Below are 13,469 nucleotides of genomic sequence, written 5' to 3' on the forward strand. Positions count from 1 at the left end.
ATACCAAGTCAATTCACATTAATCTTAGCAACGTACATTTATAGTACAGGACATGACTTCCCTTGCTCACTGCTGTCAATTGCAGAAACTGAAAAACTATTGCTTGAAAAGGATGTGCTCTTACAGAAGAATTCTGCCACCAATCATCAAAATACTTTAGATGAATTAACCTCTCTCGAACATTCTTATTTTTCTTTAACAAAAAGTCATTGCTAGTGCATAACCTCAACAGGAATGTTAAGGACTATTGCCTCAACATTGCTACATCTTTGATATACATGGAAACCAGAATCATGTTTAATATCATTGACATGTGTCATGAAAGTTGTTGTTTTGCAGCAGCATTAATTGAGCAATACATTAAAAATACTATAAATTAATACTATATGAAAAATTCTAATTAAATAACTTGGGCAAGAAAGCAAAAATATTGAGGTAGTGCTCATGGGTTGGTTCTATACCCATTCAGAAATTCTACTGACAGAGGGCTAGAAGCTGTCCCTAAACCTAATTCATCATGAGAACGTGCTATGTAACAAGCAGTGAAAACTCTGCACTTCTGTTTGTGTTGGCTGAGATGTCCCCTGTCCTGACCACAACTACATTGCTCTGTATAAGTTCCATCCAAGAATAACCAATTCACACAGCATTCGGATTTCAAACACTGAGTACGTTAAGCTCAGCTTAGTGCACTGTGCAGGGGAAGGAAGACTGTGTAACAAGGAAATAGATATACTGGTGCGACTTGAATTTTTTGGACAGGTTAGTCTGTGAGCTGAATAAATCGAATGAACCACCAAAATGATTTATACCGAGAAATGCACTGATGAAAATCCAGAAGATAGATAGATAGATACTTTATTCATCCCCATGGGGAAATTCAACTTTTTTTCCAATGTCCCATACACTTGTTGTAGCAAAACTAATTACCGTAGATTCCGGACTACAGAGCGCACCTGATTAAAAGCCGCTGGCTCTAATTTTAGAAATAAAATCAATTTTTTAATTGTACAGGCCGCACCGGATTTCCGGCGCACCGGATTTTCGGCCGCAGGTGTCCCACGTTGTAATATGAGATATTTACACAGAAAGATATTACACGTGTTGGGCTTCAAATTCTGCCCTGTGTTCGTTTTGGAAGAGAGACAACCAACACCGGATTATAGTGCAGCGTGGCTTTATTGCAGAACGCGTTCTGCCTTCCCCTTACATTCTGCTCTTATTTATACCCCTTTTTCCCCCAAACCAAACCCTCGCTACACATATTTGGTAAGGCTAAACTTTGTTATACCTATTTGGTAACATCGGACACTTGTGTCCTTATTGGCCCGATACCATTCACTCACGAGTTTTCCTGTTTTTTTGTTTACTGAATCGCTAGCAGTTTCGGTGCAGGGGAATCCTCAGTTTCGCTCCCTCCCTCCGTTGTACTGCTGTCTAATATCACGTGAGCCACTCCTGACCTGAAGCGGCAGTCCCAAATTAATCCTAACACACGTGAGGACTTTTTAAACTTTTAATTAAATCCGTATGGTAACATAAACAAATACATATTGCAAATGCTTTTTTTCGAACCGTGCCTGTAACACGGCTACTTTTAAAATACATACCTATCGGTAACACACAAATTACGTTGGGTATACTTTTTTACTGAACAGTGCATGAACAACATTCCAACATCTCCTAACGACTGGTTAAAAAAAATATATATACTGCAGCCTACCAGGAAAAGTTATTGATCGCCTTCTTCATCTTCCTCCTGCGCACTAAAACCATCAAAGTCCTCTTCTTCAGTGTCCGAATTGAACAACCTCAGGATCTCATCACTCACTTCAGTCTCTTCGTTGTCGCTCTCACTTGAGCGCACGCGATCCTCTTCATCACGCAGCAGTCCAGCCTTTCGAAACCCGTTGGTGATGGTGGATGTTGTGACATGGCTCCACGCATTTAGGATCCACTGGCAGACTTGAGTTAAAGATGCTCTTCGCATGTGGCCTGTTTTGGTAAAGGATTTCTCGCCGCTTGTCATCCAAGTCTCCCACTCAATGCGTAGTGCCACTTTAAATGCCCGGTTCACGCTGATGTCCAGTGGCTGCAAATACTTCGTGGTGCCCCCAGGAATCACAGCTGGAATTGAGTTTGTACTCTTGATGGCAGCTTTCACTGAATCTGTTATATGAGCCCTCATGCTGTCCATAACGAGCAACGCTTTTTTTATGTGAAAAAATCCCCCCGGTCGCTTGGCGTAGCACTCTCTGAGCCAATCCTTCATTAGATTCTCCATCATCCAACCTTTCTTATTGACTTTCACCATGATTTCTTTTGGGAATTTTTCCTTTGGCATTGTCAGCCGCTTAAAAATCACCATCGGTGGAAGCTTTAGTCCGGATGCTGTGCAGCTCAGAACACAAGTAAAATGCGTTCTCTCATGGCCACTTGTTTTCAGTATGATGGACGAGTCACCTTTTTTATTAACAGTCCGAGTGAGAGGCAGGTCAAACGTCAAAGGTACTTCATCCATATTTATGATTTCATCTGGCCCGATGGAATTCTCCGCTATCTTTGTTTGAGTGAATGTGCGGAAGTTAGCAAGTTTTTCCTCATGGTCGGGAGGGAGCTGCTGACAGAGAGTCGTGCGTACCCTGATGGACAGGCCTTTTCGTCTCATAAATCTAAAACACCACGATGGCCCACCTCTAAAATCTTCGATTTTGGTGGCGATTGCTTTAGCCTTCAGTCTGATCTGCACGGTGGAAACACCGCGGCCGCCTGCTCTCTGTGTGTTAACCCAGTCTTCAAGAAAGTTTTCAAGTTCGGGCCATCTGCAGTGATTACCTCTGAAAGCTTTTGTCGTCTTTTTGCATTGATTCAGTCCTTCGCGCTGGCGTCTCCACCTTCTCACCATCGATTCATGTATGCCAAGATTACGCGCAGCAGCTCGATTTCCTTCTTCAACCGCCAGATTGATTGCCTTTAACTTAAAAGCTGCATCATATGCTTTTCTTCGAGTGTTTTCCATGTTGATGAGGGTGAGTACAAATGGCTGATTTACAATAATTTGTCTCAGCACTAATTTAATGTAGCTCCAAACAACACACTGATAGAGTTTCAAACTCCTTTCACATTCGTAGCTCAGTGACAAAAAGGTAAATGTTTTGGCGGCATGAAAAAAACCCATTTATTAGCCGCACCGTATTAAAAGCCGCAGAGTTCAAAGCTGTTCAAAGCATGGGAAAAAAGTAGCGGCTTATAATCCGACATCTACGGTACATACAATACTTAACTCAGTAAAAAATATGATATGCATCTAAATCACTATCTCAAAAAGCATTAATAGCTTTTAAAAAGTTCTTAAGTCCTGGCAGTAGAATTGTAAAGCCTAATGGCATTGGGGAGTATTGACCTCTTCATCCTGTCTGAGGAGCATTGCATCGATAGTAACCTGTCGCTGAAACTGCTTCTCTGTCTCTGGATGGTGCTATGTAGAGGATGTTCAGAGTTATCCATAATTGACCGTAGCCTACTCAGCGCCCTTCGCTCAGCTACCGATGCTAAACTCTCCAGTACTTTGCCCACGACAGAGCCCGCCTTCCTTACCAGCTTATTAAGACGTGAGGCGTCCCTCTTCTTAATGTTTCCTCCCCAACACGCCACCACAAAGAAGAGGGCGCTCTCCACAACTGACCTATAGAACATGTTCAGCATCTCACTACAGACATTGAATGACGCCAACCTTCTTAGGAAGTACAGTCGACTCTGTGCCTTCCTGCACAAGGCATCTGTGTTGGCAGTCCAGTCTAGCTTCTCGTCTAACTGTACTCCCAGATACTTGTAGGTCTTAACCTGCTCCACACATTCTCCATTAATGATCACTGGCTCCATATGAGGCCTAGATCTCCTAAAGTCCACCACCATCTCCTTGGTCTTGGTGATATTGAGACGCAGGTAGTTTGAGTTGCACCATATCACAAAGTCCTGTATCAGTTTCCTATACTCCTCCTCCTGTCCATTCCTGACACACCCCACTATGGCCGTGTCATCAGCGAACTTCTGCACATGGCAGGACTCTGAGTTATATTGGAAGTCTGATGTGTACAGGGTGAACAGGACCGGAGAGAGTACGGTTCCCTGCGGCGCCCCTGTGCTGCTGACCACCGTGTCAGACCTACAGTCTCCCAACCGCACATACTGAGGTCTATCTGTCAAGTAGTCCACTATCCAATCCACCATGTGAGAGTCTACTCCCATCTCCGTTAGTTTGTGCCTTAAGATCTTGGGCTGGATGGTGTTAAAGGCACTAGAGAAGTCAAGGAATGTAATCCTCACAGCACAACTGACCCCCTCTAGGTGAGAGAGTGATTTGTGCAGCAAATACGTGATAGCATCCTCCACTCCCACCTTCTCCTTATATGCAAACTGAAGAGGATCCTAACTAAACTGCTCAATGCTTTTTACTTAAAGTAAACACAATTATCATTCCCTCCTGAAGACACAAGGGATTGCAGGGCTGGGAAACAGAACACTGGAAGACTTCAGTGGGACAAGCAGCATCTGTGGAAACAAAAACTGCAAGTTGACATTTCAGGTTGAGATCCTGCATTAGGACAGTCAGTCTCCAACCATTTCTTGAGGGTAACATTGATATTTCCTGGAATTAAGGACCTAAGGAACTGGTAGAGCTGCTCCAAGTTTCAGAGGACAACAGAAGTCTTCAATGCATGGCAGTTATTTTACATGGAATGAGATAGAGCCAAACTGGTTATCAGCCTAGGTCTTCCTTGAGCGGCTTTAGGAAATCGATGGGGAGATTGATGAAAACATGCACTGGATACTGCACCACCTGATTTGCAGCTCCCAGCAGACTAGCGTTAAAATGGACTCTTATATTTTTACATCCACGATAGACTTTTTTTTCCAATCCAATTTACACTGATAAAATCTCAACAGCAGTCACAGGATAAGAATATGATTAGATGAGGTACTCTCTGATAATTCAAACATTGAATAGTTCGGCCCTATGGACAAGAAAGATTCAGTCTCTAGTCTGCTCCGATTTGGGCATCACCTTAAGTGCCTCGACGTCCCTGTTAGACAAATGACATTTAACCCTGCCCTGTGAAGATCTTCTGTTTAAATTCCTGTTGTCAGAAACTTACTCAATTTGTAAGTTTCAGCATGTCCTTATAATTGATCTTGTGTCATATCACACCTTTTATTTTTAACTTCGGAAACAAGACCTGTAATCTTCACTCTAATGCTTCACTGAGAGTTCCTTTTGTACGTAAAACAGCTTTCTTTAATGTGGAAGGAAGAGAAAAGCATAAAGGGAAGTATCTAAAGCAGCACTGTCTCATTTCCAGATCCTTATTTTCTACAGTACAAAGTACAGATAAATATCTGAGTCTATTTTATTCCTGTCTGTCTAAATGATAAAATACATTGACTGGAGTTAAGTACGGAGATGCTGGTACTTTGCTCTCCCACTCTCCTGAGTGACCAAAGTTATGGAGCTAAGAACTGCTATCTGCGAGTTGCTACAATTTCAAAATTCACAAGCAAACAGAAGAAGGTTGTTGATTTCAGAGGCAGAACTGCTAATTAACAATTTTTTTCCATTGCACCCAAGTTGTTGGCTGAATCAAACATGGTGATGAATTGGCACATAGGAGGGAAATAGAAAATCTGGTTGAATGGTGCCACAACAACCACCTCTCATTCAAAGAGCTGATTACTGACTACAGGAAGAAGACACTGGGGCCCATGAGCCTGTCCTCATTAAAGAGCCATTACAAAGAAGGCACAGCAGTGCTTCTACTTTCTTAGATGTTTGCACAGATTCAGCTGCTGTATAAAACAATGATAAGCTTCGATAGGTGCACTGTGGAAAGTATTCTGACTGGTTGCATCGTGACCTGGAAACACCAATGCCCAAGAACAGCAAAACCTACAAAAGTGAGTAGTGGATACAGCCCAGTCCATCTTGGGTAAAGCCCTCCTCATCACTGAGCACATCTACAAGGGCACCACCACAAGAAAGCAGCATCCCTCATCCAGGCCATGCTCTCTCCTCACTGCTGCTGTTGGAAAGGAGGTACAGAAGCCTTAGGTCCCACACCACCAGATTCAGAAACAGTTATTACCCTTCAACCAACAAACTCCTGAACCAGCATGGATAACTTCAATCATCTCAACACTGAACTGATTCCACAATCTATGGACTCACTTTCAAGGGCTCATGCTCTCAGTATTATTTATCTACTTATTTTTGTATTTACACAGTTTGACTTCATTTGCACATTTTACATGTCAGTCTTTGTGTGTTGTTTTTCATTGATCCTGTTACATTTCTTTATTCTACCGTGAATTCCTGAAGAAAATGAATCTCAGGACAGCATATGGTGACAAATACGGACTTTGACAATAAATTTACTTTGAACTTCGAAGTTGAGCTTTTGAAGCCCTAGAAAGATGTTTATGACCTCATCTTTTCAGGGCTTCTAAGTGTTTGAGAAGCTTGCAGGTATCAAGAGGTGTCCACCCAGTATACTTAAGCCAAGGTGCAGGTGTGGTTGGCCTTGCTAATATCTGGCGAGTGGTAAGCCGAACAACACAATATTTTTGGATTCAGCAATAATTGTAGAATTCTAAATCATGGAGTTCCCTTTTGATTATTATGCTCATTATTTGGCTCTAATGCACCATGAAAGCTTCAAGTTGCCTCCATAGTCCTGTGGCATTGGTAGCTGTAACTGGAGCTACCAGGTACTTGAACAGCTCTGATCCTGATTTTAAGATAGATAGAAGATTACTGAAGCAGCAACTGGATATTGGGATTAAGTAACTGAAACCATTTGTTTCAAGACATGAAGCTTGTAGTTAGAAGGTATTTCACAGGACCAACTAACTATATACAGCATTTGCTAAGGAGTTGAGATATGATCATGGACAACAACAAATGGTACTGCTGCATTAATCTTCTAGCACTTAAAACATTTAAAAAATATTGATTTGGCTGTAAGATGCTTTGGGTTGCTTTAAGTACAAACTTTATTCATATAAGAGATAGCATAAATTGATGGCTGATGAAACCTAACGTAGGAATTTAAGGGCCATAAGAGACCAACAATGACAACTAACAGCTCATGAGGAAAAAACGATTGCTGTTTGGAGGGTTTGAATCTCTGTGTTGACAGGACTTGGGATCTAAATATTGACTGTCTCATCTGCAAACACAAAGCATCGCTTTCATACCATAAAATACTGGCACAGACAGTGGCAACTATGCATTGCTACTTATGACAACGCATTTGGGAGATATGCTCATGTTCAGAACAGTAGAATTCTCTGAACATCCTGCAGTTTGGGTGCAGATGATTGCTGGCCTGTCAGGAAAGCAATGGACAGCCCCGCCCCTTGCCCCTGCAAATTTCTCAACAGGAGTTCACGCTGTGAGACGATGAGTAGCTTCATTTAGCGAATCTATTACTGTGACAACATGGTTAGCAATGATGCACATGGTTATTCATAGAGCCTGCAGAATAATGACAGGTTTTCTACCAGAAGCTTTCCTTCATATCCCAGAAATAACCAGTAGGAAATTGCGAGAAGTTACATTGCGATCTGAGTCACTTGGTGTATACGCACACTCACAAAATCAGGTTTCACAATGAACTTGCGGTAGCTTTGATGCATGCAGTCGTTGTTCATGGAAGGCCTGGAAGCTTTCTTGCACTGACAGAAATGAATTCTGTGCTTTCTTATTCACTGATGAGGACGGGCAGAGAAGCAAAATTTAAACTACACAAAGTCACAGAGAAAACGTTACCCATTTCAAAGTCATGTCAATGTCTCTTGTGGTTTAGAATGGACTCTCCTTCACAATTTCAAGTACCAGACTTTGAGCAAGACACAACAGACTGCAGGCATTGGAATCTAGAGTAACAAATAACCTGCCGGAAGAATTCAACAGGAGGGAGGGAAGAGGTGAGGAATTGTTGCTGATTTGGGTTGAAACCCTCCAACAAAACTGTCCCTATTAGGACAGGATCTATGCAGAATTTTGACCTGAAGCATGGACAATCCCTTCTCTTTTACCCCATACCCCAACAGATGCTGCTTGACTCGCTAAGTTCCTCCAGCAGATTGTTTATTGCTGGTGATTCTGATCTGCTGTAGTCTCCTCACCTGACCCTGTGACAAGGGCTCCTGATAAAATAACCTGTCTTGCAGGCAGTACAACTCCTGAGACACATCAGGATTATCATGTAAACATGTTAACTGATCACCATGCTGGTTAAGGCCTTGATCTTTCAAAATCTTTTCACCAACATGTTTCTGGGTTAGGATGTGATCCATTTCACACCAAGATTAAAAAAAATGTGGACTATTTCTAAGTGAAAGAATCCATACAGTGATCTGAAAAACAATTTTGCATGTACATGATCCGATGTTGCTGCTCATCTGCAAGCTTTGTATTGAGAACAGAATCCTTTCTTGTTATTGCAGGAAAGGTGTTGAGCAAAGAAGCACTAATTTAATGGATGCAGTATGGCCCCTCAACAAAGTGATGCTGCACTGCATTGCTATCAGTGCTGATCACATTTCTCCACCAAATAATGCATCCAATTCAAAAGGATAGAAAGTACTGGAAAAATTCAGCAGGTCAAGCAGCACCTGTGAACAGAGAAACATTCAAAATTTCGGATCTGCAAACAGATGCGAAGATGTCCCCTTCCACAGATGCTGCTGAGTTTTTCCCCCAATACCTTGATGATGGTTCAGATTCCCAGCCAATTGTTTCTTTGTGTTGTTAGCCTTGCTGTGAATTATCTGTCAGCCCAGTAGAAAGTTAGAATGATGTGAAAAGCAGCTGCAGCCACCCACCAAATGGTAAGGAACGGCCTGTGTGATGTAAAGGTGAGCTCCATCATAGCCTGTTGTATAACCAAGGAAAATGCATAGTACCAGTGCTTCTGTGACAGCTGGTACACATTCAGCTTTGTATAGGCAGCATTGGTGGTTTGTATTTCCATAGCTGCCTGCTGTTTTCGTCATCGTTTGGTTGTTTCGCCTTTATTTGAAAAACAACAAAGAGAATTGTCAAAATGGAGCCAATCTGGATTTTCCATGGAGAACTACCTACCTAACAGCATTCACTGCAAAATCAGAAGCCAAAGTTGATGATAAAAGAGAGAAAGAAAGCCCTCAAAAAATAACATGGAACTGACAGGTATGGTTGGTTTTCAATCCCAGTAGATCTGAATTTATGTGAGAAGACGCAGGAGTAAAAATTAATCGGAAATCACAGAAAATATTTCTAATGACATACTGTCGTTTGCACCTCATTTAGTGCTTCAATGTGGACTTAGTTACATGCATCTGGTACAGACTATGTAAGAAAATAGATGAGAATCCAAGAGAAAAATAAATCCTAATTTTTTCACTTGCTTATTTACTTACTTCCTCTGGTAACCAATAATCTGGCATGTTTCATGCATAATTTGCACCAAAATAGTAATTCCAAAGGCAAATCATAAAAGCCATAAATTAAGATTTGTACATCCTAAATGAAGAAAAAAATAAATGCAACAGTTTTAAGGCTTCAAAAAAATAAACCTCTAGTAACTAAATATTACTCAATACATACATGCTTTCATTTGGTGAGATGCTGTCATTCAAATAAGATCCATTTCTGTTTTCCATTTCTGCTAGCCTGCAATACAAAAATTAGCAAACATAAGGTTTTGATAAATTCTACAACTCAATGATGATATCTTGTCATATCTGAAAGTTTTGGTACTCAATGTACTCTTCGAACAATCATGTCAGTGTTTTAAAATGCAATACTCACCAGACTTTGCATGGATAAACTGGGGCAGATGGGCACTCAAGATAACAAGGTAAAAATAATCTGGGCTTGATAGTTTTACACCTTGGGTGCAACAAGTGTCCAAGAGCTTGAATGTGGCATTATCCATGTTGAATATAGCTACATCCGCACATACACAATGAAAGTGTGCAAGAAGGGCACAGGACAGGAAGATCACAATGTCATATAGTGAACCATTCCAATTTGATGCATTGTCATTTTGGAAGTCAATACGCAGTGAATGATCTCCGTCAACCTCACACACCAGCTGGAAAGACCCCTCCAGGATGATTTGAAGGGATCTCCCAGTACTTACAAGATGGTGGGTTTTGTCTGCAATCTGACAAGTGGCTTGCTGGTTTTTACAGTTGCTTCAAGTTGCAAGGGTCAAGAGGGAGATGTGAGACAGGCCTAAAGGGTTCTGGATATATCAGCATGTTCCAGACATGAATGCATTAACTGGCATTCCCTGTGGAATTGAAATCCTTGTAAGAGCAGAGAAGCTCCTTGGAAGAGGAGGAAGGGCAGCCAACAGGAAGCCATGTCCACCCAGAATTTTTGTTCCACATAAAGCTGTACTACCAATTGTACTGTGGGCAGCTGAGGAGCAGGAAATGGAACAAGATGGAGGAAGTGGAGAAACAGCCTTACAATGGCAACAAAGAACTCGTCCTTAAATAATATTTGTGATTGCAACTCCTATTTTCCATTTATCAAGCCTCCTTTAACTTCTCTTCCGTGTCATTCCAATGCTTGAGCAGGCAAAGGCCAAGAAGCTGCTGCACCTTCTTGCCATGATCATCAGTGGGCTGGGCCATCTGACTGGGCTGACTGCAAGGCAGGGAAAACTAGTGGGGTTGCACTGTGCACTGTTAATCTTGACAAACCAAAATGGACTCCCTCTACATTATGAGGATATATAGGAATAAAAACAGCAAGCAATTAAGTGGAAGAAAGTCTGCTGCGACACACTGCAACTCATTGGTTCACAGGCACAGTGGCAGGTATTTCCTAATGTGAGCTGAGCACTTAGCTTATTCCTAAGTGGCTGAAACACCTACTGCAATGGAAGTTGAGAAACTATTGATAACATATAACAAGTGTCTGAGTGAGATCTGTAAGCTTTGGACATCCTATTAACTGCCAGCACCTCCTCGTTGTTGATCATCTTTCTCCCTACTGTTGCCTGCATATTCTGTGGTCTGTGCCTGCTGTGAGGTCTCCATGGGCTACACTCAGTAACTGGAAATGAGTCATGTGAGGACTACAAAATATGTCAGGAACCAGTGGAATATTTGATTGCTTTGTACAAGTTCTGACCCAAAAGAACTGTGCATATTAGAGAGATGTGGGGAGAAAAGGGAAGAGCAGAATATTCTTAAAATTTGCTTTGCGTTTACATAAACTGCAAGCGGGGGCGGAATGGCATTTTTATGTGCAGATGATTCTCCGAATTCTCACAATTGGCTGTATTTGTTCACCATGAGTCAGTCCTATGATGCAAATCAGATAGACAACTGAAAATTCCCAGTTACTAACTGATTGTCAATGAACCCTTTGGACAAGAAGCTGACATTTTCTTGAACCCAGAATTGTACTCATTACTTTTGAAAGTTAAAGTGAAAATATACAGAGTACTTGACATATTGTACGCATCCCCTCTCCAAGTTCTGTTCAACAACTGAAGTCTGCTATTCCTGAAACAGCATTACAATCAAATCTAAAAACTAGGGTTGCTTAACAGCAAATTTCCATCTCAGTAGTGTTTAAACCGACATGTGAGAATCATGCGCCTTCTAACATATCTCATCAATGCAAGATGAATGATTATATTTCAAAATATTGCCATCCCTCTGAGATTTAAGTGGTATTGTTCATTTATACCTATGAATTTTGTTTTAAGTTGTGAGAACATGACTTGATGCCAGCTATTCAATTATTCAATTTTTTTAACCAGTGTTTTAAACAAATTCTTCAAGGGCAACAGGAAGCTTTAGCATTAAGATTGACATCATGGGCTGAATGGCCTGTCCCATGCGGAATTCTTCTGAGTTCTCTTTACACTTAACTCTTGGATTTGCTGAACAAAGGGGTCCCAGTGTTTTCCGGCAGTGAATCCAAGTGACAGGGTCATTCTTCAGATGCTGCTGCCAGTCAAACATTGATTAATTTTTCATTGGCATTTAATGACACCAATTTCCCTCAAATAATTATTCTTAAGCTACTGATTGCCAGTAATCTGCATTCCTTTCAGGACTGAAATGTAACCCAGTCCTATCGCCAATACTTAAAGCTGTTTAGAGCCCCACAATGACAGATCAACCACATTGATCTCTGAACTGCAAATATCCCTGTAAGATTTTCTCCTATAGTCCATTCAAATGTTTGACAAGCATCATTGCTAGGGATATTGAGGAACAGCAGGTGAATGGAGTCCAAATATAGACCAGCCATGGTGTAATTGAATAGCAGAGTGAACTCAAGAGGGTGAATTACCTCCTGCTGTTTTGGTACCCTCCCTTAAAATATATTTAGGTACTTCATTACAATAGCGACAAATGTCGCAATATTGGAAAACCAACCAAAGGAAGTGTATTGAAGTCAATTTGACCAAAAGATTTTCACTGAACAGCATCACAGAGAATGAAAAACTAACAAACTTTCTTTGCTGAGATACGAAAACAATGAAAATGGTGCATCATTTTGGCTCTTACCTGCTAGCATAATGTTCAATTCGAGAATGAGTATCATCATGTGACAACTGTGGGGATGAGGCAGGTCTGCAATTGAGAAAAAGACCTTCTGTTTACAACAAGGTAACAATGCACAAACGCTAGGAATGCTAGGACAGGGAGGCCGATAAAGCTGGTGACCAGAAAATGTTTTGTTTGATTGATGGGCCAAAGACAAAGGGTTCACTATTTAGGTTACTTGCTTGTTGAAAAAGCTGCCTGCTCATGGGACAAACACTAACAATTTGGAGACTTAAGTTAAACTGGAAAGATAGCTGAGGCAAAGTTCAGTGTCGATGTTATTTACTCCATTCCTTATTTATTTGAATTAAATAATTGTATCCGATCTCCTATAATTATCATATTTACCTGCAAGCTTTTAACATGCACGTCTATTGCTGATAGTTCTGACAGACACTAATTCAATTCCCTTCAATGTACTGAGATGAAGCTAAACCAAATACATTCCAGAACTTTTGAAGAAAGAAAACCAAAGACATTAATAATAGAAACATTTCCATTAACATAAATAACAGATAAGCATCAAAGGATTTGACCTGGAGGAATGAAGATGCCAAAGAGAAAAGCCCAAGTTCAAAGGTCCAAGCATGCAATTCTTTAACAAATTGACTTCAGAGCCTGGGATTAAGTGTTTGGGACAGACAGGCTCGAGTTCTAAAATCATGGAATGCATTCATGTATTTGAAAAGCAATCCACAGTAACATAAAGTGTAACTTGTCATTAACTCTGCAGAATTTTCTATAAATTAAGAATAATTTGAGTGTGCTGCTCATCTACTTATTTCCAGCATGAATTACCAGGCACAGGTGATAAAATGCTGCCTGCTGTCATTTGCTTTCGTGGCACA

The 13,469-nt window shown here is 41.0% G+C and overlaps 1 protein-coding gene across 14 annotated transcripts in view; it reads right to left on the reverse strand.

The window, feature by feature from the left end:
- dmd (dystrophin) overlaps positions 1-13,469 on the reverse strand; it is a 1,932,045-nt gene that overhangs the window by 42,921 nt on the left and 1,875,655 nt on the right. For all 14 annotated transcript variants that reach the window (XM_073045659.1, XM_073045653.1, XM_073045656.1 and 11 more), the window contains 2 exons: positions 12,583-12,648; positions 9,647-9,712 (listed from right to left, as the gene is read on the reverse strand). In XM_073045659.1, coding sequence (XP_072901760.1) covers positions 9,647-9,712; positions 12,583-12,648 — 132 coding nt within the window. The remainder of the gene's footprint in view (positions 1-9,646; positions 9,713-12,582; positions 12,649-13,469) is intronic.

The sequence above is a fragment of the Hemitrygon akajei genome, chromosome 5 (genome assembly GCF_048418815.1).
Source record: "Hemitrygon akajei chromosome 5, sHemAka1.3, whole genome shotgun sequence".
Lineage (NCBI taxonomy): Eukaryota > Metazoa > Chordata > Chondrichthyes > Myliobatiformes > Dasyatidae > Hemitrygon > Hemitrygon akajei.